Here is a 16,334-nt window from a genome sequence, read left to right as displayed (position 1 = left end):
TGCATCTGAATCTGGGCGTATAGTATTGCTTGTTTCTGAAAATTACACATCTGCCATGACCCACTCATTTCCCACAGGGAAAACTAAGGCCCAGACAGCAGAAGGATCTTGCTCAAAGTCACCGTGGGACAGGTGCAGAGCAGGAACCAGGACTGGCATCCAGGTCTCCCAGCTCTCAGGCCAGGCCTCTGCCTGCTCAAGAACAATTCTTCCCACGTGGACACTCTGTCATTGTCTGTGTGCAGTGCTCTGCCTCAGCCGTCGTCTCCAGCTGAGTGCGAGGGGAATAATTGTAGGATTGTGTCTGAGTGTGATCACTAGCCCCAAGTGGCTGGGACCTGGGTGCTCCTGAATTCTCTCACCTTCTGGGCCCTTCTCATCCCTAATTTCCAAGCAAAACAGTTTTCCCTCCCTCTCCACCACGCACACACACACATACACAGCAGAAAGTCCATCACCACCCTGAAATGTCTAGGATTCTTCATAGCTCTTAGTCTTCTGGTCACCTCCCTCCTCCTGAGCCAGTGACACCTCTCCTTTCACCCCCTCTTTTTCCTAAAGCTCCCTGCCCTGGAACTAGTATCAGTGTTGAGGTTCCCCAAGCTCAGGAGCTGTTGGGGGGAAACTTGATTTTTATTTTGGGAAACCCAAGTCGAGGCTCAGGCCTTGCCACCCTTGGAAGTCCATGTTCCTTCTGGCCACACACTCCCAGGGGCCTTGTTTTCCAGCCAGAAGCCTCTGTGTCTGGATGCTTGAAATCAGACAATATATGGCCTCTTGTGTCTGGTTTCTGACACAAAACTGAGCATCACGTTTTTGAGGTTCATCTACATTGTGGTGTTTATGAGACTTTTATTTCTTTTTCTGGCTGAATAATATTCCGTTTTATGAATATACCACTTTGTATTTATCCATGCATCTGTTGATGGACAGTTGGGTTGTTTCCACATTTTGACTATTGTGAATAATGCTGCAATGAATATTGGTGTACAAGTATCTGTTTGAGTCCCTGCTTTCAAGCCTTTTGGGCATATACCTAGGAGTGGAATTGCTGAGTCATATGGTAGTCATATGAGTTCTATGTTTAACTTTTTGAGGAACCGCCAAACTATTTTCCACAACAGCTACACAATTTTACATTTGCACCAACAATATATGAGGTTCCAATTTCGCTTCCACATTCTCACCAACACCTGTTCTTTTCCATTTTTTAAATTATAGCCATCCTAGTAAGTGTGTCCGGATAGTGTTTACATTGCTGCCCCTCCCTTTGCAGCACATGATAATTTTTTGCCTTTTTGTGTGATGTGTGTGTTTGTGCTGTACCAACTGTGCAATTGTGTGTCTTTGGTGATATGTCTATGTCTGGGTGAGGTCGTGTGCCCTCAGCTCTCAGGTGTTTGAGTCCCCGTCCACGTAGCTGCCTGTGTGCCCCCTATGGTTGGGCATTGGTAACTCTGCAATTGTGTAAATAATTACACACGGTGATAAAGACAGGTGATGTGACTGCATAAGGTTGTAGGTTCTATATGGTCCTGCAGATGATTGCATCTGTGTCTGATTTTATGATGTACAGCTATGTATTACTATATCATTGTGTGTTTGTGAATGGTTGTGTGGTGTTTTATGCTTGTGTGTTTGAGGCTACGCCTGCGTTTGATAGGGTTGTGTGACTGCATCTTCTATAGTTCTGTGACAACATATCCAATAATCCCTAGGTGTCTTTTTGATTGTGTTGGGTGTGTAATTGTGTGGTTGTGTCAGTGCCTTGCGTGACTATAACATTGTGTAAAAAAATGCAGTGTATGGTTGTGCTTTTATTGCTGGGAATTGTGTATCTCTTCATCGGTAAGCCAGAGACTATAATCTGTGATTGAGGGACCAGGGACTTATGTCACTATATAACTGAATGGCTGTGTATGACTATGAACTATGTGTGATGTGTGTCCATATTCCCCTTCTGGGCTCCCAGGGCCCCACAGTGGAAGTCTCTGGTGCAGAACCTCAGATTCCTTCCCAGTGTGGGGTGGACATCAAGCAGCAGCCAGGCCCAGGGCAGGGGTGGGTGCAGGTCTCCTGCTGGTTGGACACTTCCTATGGCCTCAAGCAACTGGCTCATCCCATCCTAGAGAGAAGCTGATTTCCCCCTCCCCGAATCCCTTCACACTGGGGCAGATGTAGTCTCGTGAGTCTCAGCCTTCTGAAACTGAGTTCCCTGCAGCAGCACTGAATGAGAGACTATGGTAGATAATGGGGGGCTGATTGGCAGGGACCCCCTGCTGCCACAGGGTCAGACCCTGGGAGCTCAAAGCCCAGACATTTTAAAGCCAAGCTAATATGAAGTCCCAACCCCCAGCCCTCCCACTCACCGGGGACAGAGCTTTGGCTGTTCTGGGCCCCCACCTGATAGCAGCCTGTGACATCTGGGGTGCCTGATAATGCTTGCAGGGAGTTTGTGCCAAATCCCGCCACCAGCACGGTTGCTGCTATTTATTGGGAAGGGAGAGGGCTTCAGGGCCCTGCTTGGGGGAGAGGGGGTCCTGTAGCCCCTTCCCGGCATACCCATTCCACCTGTCACCCCCCTTTCCAGAAAGGTAAACTGAGAGCAGGTCCCTAAGTCTGTCCTTCTTTGGGGACCCAGTGCCTCACTTTACTCAGTAGCTGAACACCCAACCTCTAAACCCCCAACCGCTGAACCCCTAGCCCCTGACATCTGACCCGACTTTGGCTGCAGGGGCAGTCTTTAAGACCCAGCCTCAAACAGGCTGAGGTGAGGTCTGTTCCCCAGGAATGGTAACCCCCCCCCACTTTGACTTGCCTGCCCTTATCAGGGGCCGCAGCCAATCAGCTGAGTGCTGAGAGGAGCTCTCTGAGGGGCCACCAGAGCCTCAGAGCCCACAAGGCAGCTGAGGGAGAGGAAGCCTAAGGGCCTGAGGTGGGCGCTCAGACCTTGGAGCCACCATGGCTGCAGCCGAGATGGCCTTGCCCTCCATCAACACGCTGACCACCCTGGGCCCCTTCCCGGACACACAGGAGGAATTCCTCAAGGTGGGGCTAGACAAGGCCTAGGTGGGCTGGCTGGGCTCCAGAGCATGGCCACAGAGCATAAGGGTTGGAGTCTGAGTCTTCGCCTGGACTCAGGAGACCTGTGCAGGACTGGGGAGTGGGGGACTCGGTCTGGGGGGGTGGGTGGTCAGAGGTTCTGGGACCCATTTCTGTAATGGGAAACTGAGACTCTGAGCTAAACACTATGTGGGTCTGAGGCTCATAGAGACAACCCCAGATAGCAGAGGGAAATGCAAAATTTCTAGGGAATGGCCCAAAACCCCATTGCTGTCAACTCGATTCCAACTTATAGTGATCCTACAGGGTAGAGTAGAAATGTCCCATAGGGTTTCCAAGGCTGAAATCTTTGCAGAAGCAGACCACCACATCTTTCTCCTGCAGAGCACCACTGGTGGGCTTGAACTGCTGACCTTTCAGCTAGCAGCAGAATGCTTTAATCCCTGCACCACCAGTGCTCCCAGGGAATGGCCAGGGTTTGGGAATTAACTTTGTTGGAGGATGGGGGAGGAGGGGGAGGTTCTGGGGGGAAACTGAGGCAAGGCTGGGCCCCAGCCTTCCATCTCTGGCCGTCATCCCTTCCCCCATGCCCTAGTGTGCCTCTCAGGCTCTAGATAACAGAGGTCTTATCTACTGTCTCCAGCCAGACCAAAGCAACCCCTGTCCCTGGAGCTGGGGGTGGGGGGGGTAGTTATGTGGGCAGTGCGACAGACTGACAGGCGAACAGACCCCTTTCCAGAGTCTTCAACCAGCCTGCCCCCACCAGGGCATCTTGCCGAGCCGTCATGGGGCAGGGTACCCGGGTGTCTGCGGAAACCTCATATTGATGGCTCCCTTCCACAGTGGTGGCGCTCCGATGAGCAGCAGGACCTGGGTCCAGGGCCCCCTGGCCCCACAGGGCTGCCCCTTCACGTAAAGCCGGAATCAGAAGATGTGCCCGAGGAGGATGAGGACGAAGAGAGGGACGAGACCGTCGCCTGGGACCTGGATCTCCTCCTCACCAACTTCCCGGGCCCGGAGCCAAGCGGCCAGGCCAGGACCACCGCTCTGGCTCCCAGCGATGGCCCGGGGGGGCAATACTCGCCGCCGCCTGAGACTATGGGCGCGTACGCGAGCAGCCCGGGGCTCGTGACTGGGCTCTTGGGTCCAGAGGAGCACCCGGGCTGGGCGCGCCCGGCCCACCGAACCCCGGCCCCCGACGCCTTCTTGGGCCCAACCCTGGCCCCGACCCCTGAACCCAAGGCGCTGCCGCTGCAGCCAGTATACCCTGGGCCGGGCGCAGGCTCCTCGGGCAGCTACTTCCCGCGGACAGGGTTTTCAGTGCCCACGGCGCCAGGCCCCCCCTACGGCCTGCTGTCCGGGTACCCCGCGCTGTACCCGGTGCCGCAGTATCAAGGGCATTTCCAGCTCTACCGCGGTCTCCCGGCGTCCGCGCCCGGCCCCTCCGCGCCCCCCCACTTCCTGAGTTGTCTGGGAACTGGGACTGCGGGCGCGGGGATAGGGGGCACCGTAGCTGACCCAGAAGGGATCGGGGAGGCTGTGCCATGCAAGCGCAGCCGGCGCTCGTGGGCGCGCAAGAGACAGGCGGCGCACACGTGCGCGCACCCAGGCTGCGGCAAGAGCTACACCAAGAGCTCACACCTGAAGGCTCATCTGCGCACGCACACGGGTGAGGGGACGGAGCCCTTGCGCAGTGGGCGGAGCTAGAGGCTGGGGCAGGGGAGCGGCAAAAAGGACCCAGGGCACCAGCTCGAGGCCAAGCCCTGGCGAAGGGGACTGGCCTGCAACGCAGGAGGCGGAGCTAGAGGCGGAATCCTGGAGCAACGGACAGGGCAAAGAGAGCAGAGAGCAGGCCTGGAACCTCAGGGGCAGGGGCAGGGGCAGAGGGCAGAGGGCAGGACAGTGGTGCGGGAGGGGCTTGGGGGCACACAGAGGGCCTGGAAAACTTGGGAAATGTTTCAGAGCTAGGAACTGAGGAGTAAGCCCTCAGCCACGAGGGGTGGGCCCAGGAGCAGAAAGCTGGGCAAGTGGCGTAGGGCGTGGGGCTAGAGTAGGGACCGCTCGGAGGGGACAACCCTGGAATGCCAGGCTAGGCCAAAGACACAGGGTTTAAAGTTTGGGCAAGGGTAGAGCAGAATTAGGGGCTCGGGGGCTTTGGTAAGGTGTATAAAGCGAGGGTTGTTTGCCGGGGAGACGGAGCCAGCCGTGTACTGGGTGTGGCTGAGACTCAGGAAGACAGACAATGGGGCAGGTCAGGTGCAGGTTTCAGGGTGCAGGGGAGGGTCACAGAGGAGGGGGCCCAGATGCAGAGGCAGGCTAGGAGGGCAGGGGGAAAAGCTGGGAAACAGAGAGGAGGGCAGGGCGTAGAAAGAGAAGCCAGGTCCCAGCGAGAGGAAGAGGGGTGGGGCCACGGAATAGAAGCAAGGAGGGGGCGGGGCCTATGCTCAGGGCTCTGGACAGAGGGTGGGGCCGGATGTACTGACCAGTCCAAGGGCTCAAGGGAATGGCCAGGCTTAGCAGGATCAGACTGTAGATCACCCGAGACAGGGCCTAGAACAACAGAGTGGATTTCTGGGCTCAGGGGCCAAGGCCAGGGACAGGGTTGGGCAGCAGCTGGGGGTGCCCCTGGCGCAAGGGAGAGGTTGGAACACAGGAAACAGGGCCAAAGCACGGAGATGGGATGGTGTTAGGACGCAGGAACAGTGTACCAGAGCACAGGAAATGTGGACGGCTGTGCGGCCAGGTGCAGATACAGAGGAAAAAGGTCCGGGGTCACAGAGGAGTGAGCCTGGGTGCAGATGCAGGGCCAGAACCTGAGAGCGAGAGCCTCCTTACATTTTGCTCTCTAGGCTCCTCACTCACCCTGGCTCCAGCTTGAGCATAGCAAAGGGGTGCACTAGGTGCAGGGGCGGGGAGGTGGGGACAGAACAGTGGTGCTCACGGCTCCTTCGCCCCCAGGAGAGAAGCCATACGCCTGCACCTGGGACGGCTGCGGCTGGAGGTTTGCGCGCTCCGACGAGCTGACCCGTCACTACCGGAAGCACACGGGACAGCGCCCTTTCCGCTGCCAGCTCTGTCCCCGAGCATTTTCGCGCTCTGATCACCTCGCCCTGCACATGAAGCGCCACCTTTAAGCCCCATCCTGACACCTGAACCCTCCTGGAGAATGGGGCTGGAACAAGAGCTAGTGGATCCACGCGGGGTGGTTTTCCTACGGACGGACCCGCTCCTGGACTCGCGAACTCAGAGACCCACCAAAAGATCTAGAATCGACTCATACATATATAGACTTGAGGGAGCCTCAGAGGAAGCTTTCCACATGTTCTCAGTCACATGGAGCGACACAGAGACGTCCAAGAGTCACACAGACCCAGGGAGACAGACCTCCAGATTCACTGATCCAGATGGACGCTCAGACAGCTGGACCCTCAGATCAGCTCACAGGCGGCCCTGGACAGTGGGGGGGGGGCACCTTGGGGGGCTTCCCAGAGACCCTGTGTCTAGAAATGGGCTTCACATCAAGACCCTTCCCGAAGCTCTGCACGGTGGCAGTGCCCTCTGGCCATAGCCCTCCACCACGGCCTGGCATCAGCTGTGAATGGTTATGGGTTCTGTAAAAATGCCCGTCCCCCCATAAAGCTTCAGTGTTGGCCTGACTTTGTGGGTTTTGAGGACTGGAAGATGGGAGGAGGCTGTATCCCTGGAGATGATACCAAAAAAATAACCAAACAGACTCATAGCGACCCTATAGGACAGAGTAGAACTGCCCCATAGAGTTTCCAAGGAGAGCCTGGCGGATTTGAACTGCCAACCTTTAGGTTAGGAGTCGTAGCACTTAACCACCGCACCACCAGGGTTTCCAAAACTTCCACCCAATGTGGGGCTCGAACCCACGACCCTGAGATTAAAAGTCTCATGCTCTACGACTGAGCTAGCCAGGGGCCCTGGAGATGATATTGGGACCCAGGTACGCTCTCAGCTCCTAAGCCCCAGCGACGCCCCTCACCCGCTCCTCCCCGCCACCACCATCAGACTACGTGTTATTGTCCGCTGCCTTACACGTGCACAGGGATGGTCTCCCTCCTTTTAAGAGCGCCTCGGCCTGGGCTTCAAAACCCCAGTAACTTTCACCCGGCTGTAATTCAAAGTGACCCTTGGGCTAGGTCTGAAGAATACAGGAAAAAAAATCAGAATGAAAAGGGGAAGAATAAGGAAAGCAAACTCCTCTTAAGAAAGCAAAGGTCACACAGGGTTGGGTCCCCGCTGTAAAGGCTTGAAAGGAAACATTCCAAACTCGTGCCTGGGAGCCTAGAGGCGGGGTGGAGAGAAGAAGGAGGAGCTGCGGGAGGTTCGAATGGGAAGCGGGACTGAGGGGAGGAGCGTGGGCTGTGACTGGCTGGGAGAGCAGCAGAAGGCTGTACACCGACGGCCTGGCTAGAAGCGGGAGTGGTCTGAGGAGTGAAGCGATCAAGGACTGAGTCGGCCGGGACCCAGAGGCGGCCCCGGGAGGGCCCGGGCGGGGGCGGGGCCTGAGGGGCCCCTCCCCTGGGGAACCGGGGCAGTCAGTCTGGTCTCCGGGGCGGAGTCTCTATCCTCTGGAAACTTGGGCGGGGGTTCTAGGCGAATTTGGAGAAGTGAGAGCCATACCCGCCGGAGTCTGGCGGAGCTCGTGACCTGGCACCCTGCGGTCACGAGGCAGGTTTTGTCCCATGGACGCGCTGCGCCCAGTGCTCCTGGCGGTGCTGCTCGGGGTACCTGCCGGGGCCCTGACCTGCTACGGGGACTCTGGGCAGCCAGTGGACTGGTGAGGGCTCGGGCACCGACCGCCTCCCCCACACCTGCGCGGAGCCAGGAGACTTCCAGGATTCCTGCGCTCCAGGGTGAGTTTCTAGGGTTCCCTCTTTTCCCCTTACCCCACTTCTACCCGCTTCCCAACCTCCAGGTTCGCCGTCTACAAGCTGCCGGCCAAAAGCGGGCCTGGGGACGCGGCCGGGAGCGGGCTGAGGTACAAGTACCTGGATGCTACCTCGGGAGGCTGGCGCGACGGTGCGGTGTTCATCAGCAGCTCGGCAGGGGCAGTGGGCCGCAGCCTGCTGCCGCTGTATCAGAGCAACGCCAGCCAGGTGAAGGGGCAGGGGGACGAATCCAGGGTGGGACTCCACGGTAGGCCCCGCCTTGGGGGAACCTTCACGTTGCCCCCGTTCACCACCCCGCAGCTCGCCTTCCTGCTCTACAATGACCAGCCGCCTGAGTCCAGCGGGGTTCAGGACTCTTCCAGCCGTGGACACACAAAGGGTGAGGCCTGGGTTGGGATTGGGGAGGAGCTCATGGTTTCCCCATGAATTTGTCCCAGCTGACCCCTGACCGGCCTGGGAGCCTACTCTTTCAGGCGTTGGAGGTCTGTTTTTTCACCTTCTGTTAACGTTGTCATTCCGCAGGACTATAAGAATTGATGGCTGGGGAAATTGAGTTAAGCAGTGGTCCTGACACTGCCTACACCCATTCCAGGCCCCCGTAAACTGAGGGCATTCTGAGTCACGGATGTGCTTACTGGGGTGCCTTGAGCAGCCCCACTGATCCCGCTCTTCTGGTACAGGGGTGCTGCTCCTGGACCGAGAAGGGGGCTTCTGGTTGGTCCACAGCGTTCCGCGCTTCCCTCCGCCTGCCTCTTCTGCTGCATATAGCTGGCCCGATAGTGCTCGAAATTATGGCCAGACCCTACTCTGTGTGTCTTTTTCCCTCACCCAGTTCCTGACAATTGGTGAGCAGGGACAGGGAGGCAGGGCAAGCCCCTGATGCCCAGGTCAGATGCTGAGCTGCCCCCACACTTCCTCCTCCCTTATCCCACCTCCAGGGAGACAGCTGACCTACACCTATCCCCTGGTGTATGACCACAAGCTGGAAGGGGCCTTTGCCCAGAAATTCCCTAACCTGGAGGAAGTGGTCAAGGGCCACCACATTCGCCAAGGGCCCTGGAACAGCAGTGTAACACTCACATCACAGGCAGGGGCCACCTTCCAGAGCTTTGCCAAGTTTGGAAACTTTGGAGATGGTGAGTCCTGAGGCTGGGGGTTGGGGAATTCTTTGTCTGCAAAGGATGTGTCTGGCGTGTGTGTGACTGAGGGCAGACCAAGAATAGAGACTGGCTCTCTTTGGGAGCCATAATCACATGAGAGGTAAAGAACTGACAGACCCGTGTTCAAATCTTGGTTTCTGGCTGTGTGATGTGTGATTTAAACTGACTCTCAGTTTATTCATCTAAAAAATGGGGTTGCTGATACTTGCCTCAAAGGATTTTGTGATGCTTCAATTAAATGATGCATATAAAGCATTTAGGAAGGGCTATAGTTTTTTTTTTATTGGTTAAGAGTGACCCTGGTGGCACAGTGGTTAAGAGCTACAACTGCTAACCAAAAAGTTGGCAGTTCAAATCCATCCGCCGCTCCTTGGAGACACCATGGGGCAGTTCTACTGTGTCCTACAGGGTTGCTATGAGTCAAAATCAACTTGACGGCAACGGGTTTGGTTTTTGTTTTGTTTCATTTTTGTACTAATATTAATGCTGTCATTTTCTGGGCTCCCAAGAATTGACAACTGAGGAAACTGAGCTCAGAAAGGGGAAGTGGCTGGCCTCAGTCTCTAGCAGTGGCCCTGACCCTGCCAATGCTCTCTCTCCATCCTTTGCAGACCTGTACTCTGGCTGGTTGGCAGGAGCCCTTGGCAGCAACCTGCAGGTCCAGTTTTGGCAAAATTCTGCTGGCATTCTGCCCTCTAACTGCTCAGGTGCTCAGCACGTATTGGACATAACCGAGATAGCCTTCCCTGGGCCAGGGGGGCCAACTTTCAGTGCCACAGAAGACCATTCCAAGTGGTGTGTGGCCCCAAAAGGACCCTGGACCTGTGTGAGTGACATGAACCGGAACCAGAGAGAGGAACATCGGGGTGGGGGCACACTGTGTGCCCAGCTGCCTGCTCTCTGGAAGGCCTTCCAGCCATTGGTAAAGGACTGGGAACGCTGTAAGGAGCCCTGGTGGCACAGGGGTTAAGTGCTTGACTGTAAACTGAAAAGTCGGCAGTTTGAACCTATCAGCCACTCTATAGGAAAAAGATGTGGCAGTCTGCTTCCATAAAGATTACAGCCTTGGAAACTGTATGGGGCAGTTCTACTCTGTCCTATAGGGTTGCTGTGAGTTGGACTTGACTTGATAACGACAATGGGCTTTGGTTTTTGGGAACCCTGTAGGGAATAGAACTGAGTTGTCTCACCAGGAAACCCAGCAGAGCATATAAGAGATTAGGTTCAAGAACCAGTTTGGACTTCAGTTTGAATCCCATAATCCTAATCGTGTGAATTTAACTGTGTGCCTTAACCTCTTTGTGACTCAATCTTCTTGTTTGTGAAATGGGAATCATAACACCTCCCACTCAGGATTGTTGAGGAGTAAAAGCAAATTGGTGGGTGGAGCTGTTAGCCTTTTCTTCAGACAGGCAGTGGGACTCAACAGCATTGCAAACCAGCTGTTGTGTAGGCGAGGCTGGAAGTGGAGCCATAGGAAGGGTCCAGGCCTCCATCCAGGACTGGTGTTCCATCCTCACCAAGCACAGCAGCACCAGGGGATGAGACACCGTGGGATCCTGCCCTGTCAGGTGAGGGAGGGATGGGTGAGCCCCAGAAAGTTCACACAGCACTGACTTTATTTATATGTGTACATATGTATACAGGTAGCTGTACAGCACTAGGCCGGGGCCCCCTGCACTATGGGCCTGGGGGTGCAGGGTAGGGCGCCCCTTTTTTGGTCAGGCCTAGAGGCGGCACAGCTTCAACAGGGCATCGGGAGGACAACCCCACCTCGGGCTTAGTCCCCGGGACCAGGACTGAAGCAGGTGGGGCTGGAGGGCCTGCGCTGCTGGGCAGACTCTTTGATGGGGCTAGGATAGGGGCCTGGGGATCTGGGGAAAGCTTGGGGGAGGTGGGCTTGGAGCGAGGTGTACTCAGCGTGGTCCGCTCCTCCACCACCTCCAGCACCCAGCACTCCCGGCCTCGGGGGGCCTCGGGCACTGGAGGCACCAGGGGCACGGGCTGCTGCAGCCCCTTGGAGTCCGTGCCTAGAGGCTGGGGAGGATCAACTTTGGTCCCCAGCCGGGCGGGTTCCACAACTATGGGCACCAGGGGCGTGCCCGGCTCGCCTGAGCTGCTGCGTCGGCCAGTCTCATGTTCCTGCACCGGGCTTAGTGCCGCCTTGGCCACAGCCCTAGCGGCCCCTCCCGTGCCGTCCTCAGTCTGCACGCTCTGATGCCGAGTGCTGCCACCATCCCGCTCCAGGGTCCGACCCCCCGGAATCGTCGCACGGGGCGGGGTACAGGCCTCAAGGCCACCTGGGGACTCCTTCTCCTTGCTCGACGCCGGAGGCCTGGGGGCACCCTCGGGCAGCAGCGGGTCTGCGCCCAGGCTCAAGGGCGACTCCTGGCGACCCAGCCGGCGGACCGCAACCTGCCGGGGCGCGCCAGGCCCCTCAACTGGGGGCGTCTCGCCATCGGATTCAGCGAGGCTATGCAGCGCCAGCTCGCCATGGAAGTCCTTGCGGAAATCCGGGTGGCCCACCTCGAGGCTGTGTTTGCGCAGCGCACCCTTCTTGTCAGCGCCCAGCGAAGCTCCCAGCTTCTCTGCCGACTGCACGCGTTTGAGCAGGGGCGAGCGCGGGGGCTCTGCGCTCTTGGGGCGCGGGCGCACGACCGGCGGCGACGAGTGCAGCTTGGCCGGGAAGCTCTGCGTCGTGTGGGAGCTGCCTACCGTGTGGCCCGGCAGTGGAGGCGGCGATGCCTGCGTTGGGGACGGCGTGTGTGCCAGTGGCGACAACGGGATGTTGCCGGCCGACTTGCAGCGCGCGGAACGGTACTGGCGGTGCAGCTTCGGCGAGAGGCCGTGCAGCGTGCTGGGCCGGATGTGGTGCGACGCCGACGATGCCGGCGAGTTGGGCGTGCTTGAGGCCGGCGAACTGCTCTGTGACGAGGCACCTGCGGGCGAGAGAGGATGTCGCAAAAGCGAGAGAGGGTGTCGCCCGCCAGCCCCGACAGTGGTACCCCGGCGCAGGCACAGAGCCTACCTAGGTAGGCGGAGTCCGGCGTGGAGCGGTAGCTGTGAGTGGGTGAACGCGCGGGCAGACCGTGCGTGGGTGAGCCCGGGAGGCTGTCGCTGGACGACAGCGAGCGGTTCAGAGACGACAGCGAGCGGCTAGTGTGCAGTAGGTTCGACTGCTTCGTGATCTTCCGGAATAGGGAGCTACGCTTCTTGCTGGGGAAGAAGGAGAGGGCCTACTCTTGACCCGACTCCCCAACTCCCAGCTCCTCCCACTTCAGAGTCGCCCAACAGATCTTGGAACCGCCCACTCCCCTTAGTCCCGCCCCCCAGCTAAAATACACCTATCCCGACAGGAGGAACTTCCCTTAGCTCAGCCCATCTTGGCTCCTCCCACCTGAGCCCCACCCATCCCCTTCTAGCCACTCCCAGTCCAGACTAGAAACACACATCAAAACAGAACCAACTTCTTCTAACCCCTCCTTCGGCAGCTACAATTCACCTCTCAGGATAGGAAGAAATTCACCTGGTTCAGTTCTGTCTGGTTCCTCCCACTCGAATCCCCACCTACTCATTTCCCAGGCCAAACACACTTATCAAAACTGAACGCTCTGTTGGAGCCACCCACCTCTCCTAGCTCCTCCTATAAGGGAAGAAACTATTTTAGTTGGCCCAGTCCTACCTGGCTCACTCATTCCAAATAGAAATTCTTTCTCCTACGCTTCCAGTCCAGTCTAAACACATCTGACAGGGCAGGACCATCTCCTGGCCCCACCAATCTGGCATGACCCCTCCCTCCCAATGTGGGCTCACCCATCAACTGCTGGGTCGGCCCACCTGCCCAATATACGCCCACAATCCTTTTCTCCCAACCTAGGATCCAGGTGCAGCTTCCTTTCCTGGCTCCTCCCACTTTCCTGTCTTCCGGTCTTTGCTTTTCAGTCAGTGGCCCTGGCCACATTTCCTGCGCACTTCTCCGGTTCACCTGGGCACTTCCCGCCTTAGCGAGCCTACTGCTCCAAGATCCCGGTATACTGTTGATAGCCCCGCCTACTGCACTAGTCACCGCCTACCTCTCCTGCCCCTCTTTGGTGGAAGGCCGCTTGTTCCTACGAGCCATCTTGGCCTTGTAGCTGGTGCGCCTCGCAGGGCCAATGCGGATGGAGGTGTTCTCGAAGGGCGTTGTGGTCACCGCCACCTTGTTGCCGCTCTAGGGCCAGCAGGGGGAATGCTTAGGCTGCTCAGGCAGCTCCAGGTCCCCAGGCTCTCCCCACCCTTCTCCCCTGCACTCACCTTAAGGATCAGCTCCACGACCTCCGGATGCACCATGCCATGAACAGACTCTCCATTCACATGGGTGATGAGGTCCCCGGCACAGAGCCCTGCTTCCTGGGCTGGGCCTCCCTCTTCCACATGCTGGAGATGGGGCACCACACAGGGGCAGGTTTAATATGATTGGTAACAAAGAAAACTTAAAAAGATTATGTGCCAAACACCTACGTCCACATGCAATGTAAACCTCAAAAAACCCAAAACCAAACCCACTCCTCTGGAGTCTATTCCGATTCATAGTGACCCTATAGAACAAAGTAGAGCTGCCCCATAGGGTTTGCAAAGCTGTAAATTTTTTTTTTTTTTAATTTTCGTAGAAGCATACTACCACATCTTTCTCCTGAGGTGTGGCTGGTAGGTTCAAACCTCACAACACTATATGTAGTAATTATTACCCCCATTCCACAGATGAAGAAGTGGAGGTTCAGGGAAGTGACAAGGGGTCACACAGGATTCTCACTCAGGCTACCTGGCTCTAACGTGGGAGTTGTCCTTCATTCCAGGGGGGCTCCTTTTCTTCCCCTGCCCCGCACACCCCAGGACACACCCCCATCCATGAGTGCTCACCCAGACGATGTGATGGACACTGTAGACATCTGAGTCACCCATGTAGACGCGGATGGCACGCAGTGTGAAGCCATATTTCTTTCCTGAGCGTTGAATGGTGATGGGGGAGCGGAGCCCACTGACAGCCGGTGAGTAGTCCCGGCTGGGCGAGGAGTCCCGCGAGGACGGGTTGGAGGAGAGAGATCGTGGGGACATGGGGCTGGCCAGGGGTGAGCTGCCATGCGGGTCCACTGCAGACACAAACTATGGTCAGGGGTCAGGGCCAACAAGATAAAGACCTCCCAAGTCAGACAACGTCCAGGGCAGACTCTCATTGGTCCACCCCTGAACCAATCACTTTGGGGGGGGCATACAGTGTTTTTATTGGCCAGTCCTGGCTCAAACAGGAGCATCCCCTCCCCTGCCAGGTGGGGCCCTGCATCACCTGCAGGAATCATGACAGACAAAGCAGTGGCAGAGGCTGACTTGATGACTTTTCCCCCGGTTCGAGACGGCCGCTTCTCTACCACAGGATCGCCTGTCAGTTGGTGCCTTGCCCTGCGCAGAACCAGGTCATTGGTAGCCCTAGGGGCTGATGGGTCTCCATCCTTCAGGGGTGGGCAGAGGTCTCCTGGGCGTGGGCGATCAGCTACAACAGAAAGCATGTGAGTCAGTTGCCAGGCCAAGGCCAAGGACTTCTCACATGCTGCTCTCTCTGCTTGGAATGCTTTCCCCACTTCTCTCCACTACTGCACTGTGAGTTCCATGAACGCAGGTAACATACACATTCAGCACAGCTCCTGATACAGAGAAGGTCTCAAAAACATGTTTTGACTGTCCGACCCGGCATACGGGGTTTTCCTTATGTTGTTGAGAGTTCCAGGTTGGAGTGTGAACATTAAATGAGATTTTGCATATACAGTACCAGGCTCATGAAATGCTGAATATATGGGCGCCGGAGAATTGGGAGAGCCCTAGTAGTGCTGTGATCAAAGCCATTGACTCTTAACTGAAAGGTCAGTGGTTCGAAACCACCAGTGGCTCCACTGGAGAAAGATGTGACAGTCTGCTTCTGTAGAGATTTATAGCCTTGGAAGCCCTATGGGGTTGTTATGAGTTGGAATGGAATGGACAGAGTGGTGGACATTTGGGTTGTTTTCACTTTTTGGCTATTGTAAATAGTGCTACTATGATCATTTAGGAAACCCTGGTGGCATAGTGGGTTAGAGCTATGGTTGCTAACCAAAAGGTAATAGGTTTGTTTGGTTGGTTGGCACGGTGGTTAAGAGTTATGGCGAGCTACAACTGCTAACCAAAAAGGTCAGCAGTTCAAATCCACCAGTGGCTCCTTGGAAACTCTAGCAATTCTACTCTGTCCTCTAGGGTTGCTATGGGTCAGAATCCACTCGATGGCAATGGGTTTGAACAATCGAGGAAGGCAGCACAAGGGGGCACTCACTGGCGTCAGGGTCCCCGGAGCTGAGGTGGTAGTCCCCTGGAGCCACCTCCTTGGGGGCGCGAGCATCCAGTGAGCCTGGGGGGTCAGAGCTGGGCCGGGGAGGCCTGCGCAGTCGGACCTCATCCTCATCCTCCTGAGGGGAGCTGAAGCGGCTGGGTTCTAGCAAGGCTGAGAAGCGGCGGCGCGCGCCAAGCGGGGGGCTGGCCTCTCCCTCCAGGAAGCTGGCCTCGGAAGCTGAGAAGCGCTTGCTGCACAACGGGGTTGTGTTTAGAAGAGGTCGCCCCTTCGGGCCCATCCCCCAGACCACCCCCCTCCCCGCTCACATCTCCGGGGAGCCCCCTCTCCAGGGCTTCTCACGCAGGGTCAGGCCGCCCGGCCCTTCCCGCTTGCCGGCCACCTTCTCCTCTGGACCCTTGGCGCTCGGCTCCCGCTTGCTGACCCCCGCTGCCGTTACTGGGGTCTTGGGCTCATGCTGCGACAGCTGCTCCATACTGCTGTACACCTGTAAAGTGAGTGGGGGAGGACAAGAATAGCCCCCAGGTCCTGTCTTCACTCCTTCCCACTCCCGGGCTCGCCCAAACCACCATCCGCCCTCCCAAGGCTGGCCCCGCCCAATTCTGGGCTACCTCCCTTACTCGCACGTCAGCTCAGTTGCAACGTTAGGCCCTGCACTATTTTGGGCCCTACCTTGCGCGTGCCGGGACCAATCTAGTCTCCACCGGGCCCCACCCCCTTCCAAACCCCACCCAATTATATCTACCCTCGCCCAGGCTAGGCCCCGCCCCCACAAGCAGCTCTCAGCGCAAGACCTTGGCCGGCCTTTCCATGCCCTCGCCCAGGCCACACCCAGCTTGAAGC

The 16,334-nt window shown here is 57.1% G+C and overlaps 3 protein-coding genes and 1 non-coding gene across 5 annotated transcripts in view; 2 read left to right on the top strand and 2 right to left on the bottom strand.

The window, feature by feature from the left end:
* The first annotated feature begins 2,476 nt into the window (after positions 1-2,476).
* On the top strand, positions 2,477-7,418 carry KLF1 (KLF transcription factor 1). The gene is made up of 3 exons (XM_064280769.1): positions 2,477-3,048; positions 3,907-4,732; positions 6,022-7,418. Exons 1-3 carry the CDS (start codon positions 2,962-2,964, stop codon positions 6,195-6,197), a joined length of 1,089 nt encoding a protein of 362 aa, XP_064136839.1. The 5' UTR covers positions 2,477-2,961; the 3' UTR covers positions 6,198-7,418.
* The window catches only part of MAST1 (microtubule associated serine/threonine kinase 1), a 29,042-nt gene continuing 19,553 nt past the window's right edge, over positions 6,846-16,334 (bottom strand). The window contains exons 19-26 of the mRNA XM_064280768.1: positions 15,800-15,978; positions 15,477-15,724; positions 14,463-14,666; positions 14,039-14,268; positions 13,433-13,555; positions 13,213-13,349; positions 12,168-12,355; positions 6,846-12,078 (exon numbers count right to left, since the gene is read on the bottom strand). Coding sequence (XP_064136838.1) covers positions 10,820-12,078; positions 12,168-12,355; positions 13,213-13,349; positions 13,433-13,555; positions 14,039-14,268; positions 14,463-14,666; positions 15,477-15,724; positions 15,800-15,978 — 2,568 coding nt within the window. The 3' untranslated portion in view covers positions 6,846-10,819. The remainder of the gene's footprint in view (positions 12,079-12,167; positions 12,356-13,212; positions 13,350-13,432; positions 13,556-14,038; positions 14,269-14,462; positions 14,667-15,476; positions 15,725-15,799; positions 15,979-16,334) is intronic.
* Positions 6,931-7,004, bottom strand: TRNAK-UUU (transfer RNA lysine (anticodon UUU)). The gene has a single exon. It is a non-coding gene; the product is annotated as a tRNA-Lys (tRNA).
* On the top strand, positions 7,759-10,373 carry DNASE2 (deoxyribonuclease 2, lysosomal). Of its 2 annotated transcripts, XM_010593284.3 has the most exons (6): positions 7,759-7,867; positions 8,006-8,186; positions 8,280-8,358; positions 8,660-8,824; positions 8,918-9,115; positions 9,751-10,373. In XM_010593284.3, the coding sequence occupies exons 1-6, from the start codon at positions 7,773-7,775 to the stop codon at positions 10,107-10,109; spliced, it is 1,077 nt and encodes a 358-aa protein (XP_010591586.1). In that variant the 5' UTR covers positions 7,759-7,772; the 3' UTR covers positions 10,110-10,373. The 2 variants fall into 2 exon arrangements, with proteins under 2 accessions (XP_010591586.1, XP_064136836.1); XM_064280766.1 differs by lacking the exon at positions 8,660-8,824.

This window comes from Loxodonta africana, chromosome 3, assembly GCF_030014295.1.
Source record: "Loxodonta africana isolate mLoxAfr1 chromosome 3, mLoxAfr1.hap2, whole genome shotgun sequence".
NCBI lineage: Eukaryota > Metazoa > Chordata > Mammalia > Proboscidea > Elephantidae > Loxodonta > Loxodonta africana.
Note: the sequence above shows the minus strand (reverse complement) of the source record. Positions and strands in the feature narration are given on the sequence as shown.

What these genes read in the sequence shown, in the direction of transcription:
- KLF1 (XM_064280769.1), top strand. Translation starts at nt 2,962, where the DNA reads ATGGCTGCAGCCGAGATGGCCTTGCCCTCCATCAACACGCTGACCACC. An exon ending in CACAGGAGGAATTCCTCAAG is followed by an intron (nt 3,049 to 3,906) that starts GTGGGGCTAGAC and finishes TCCCTTCCACAG; the next exon opens with TGGTGGCGCTCCGATGAGCA. An exon ending in TCATCTGCGCACGCACACGG is followed by an intron (nt 4,733 to 6,021) that starts GTGAGGGGACGG and finishes CTTCGCCCCCAG; the next exon opens with GAGAGAAGCCATACGCCTGC.
- DNASE2 (XM_010593284.3), top strand. Translation starts at nt 7,773, where the DNA reads ATGGACGCGCTGCGCCCAGTGCTCCTGGCGGTGCTGCTCGGGGTACCT. An exon ending in ATCAGAGCAACGCCAGCCAG is followed by an intron (nt 8,187 to 8,279) that starts GTGAAGGGGCAG and finishes ACCACCCCGCAG; the next exon opens with CTCGCCTTCCTGCTCTACAA. An exon ending in CAGCCGTGGACACACAAAGG is followed by an intron (nt 8,359 to 8,659) that starts GTGAGGCCTGGG and finishes CTTCTGGTACAG; the next exon opens with GGGTGCTGCTCCTGGACCGA.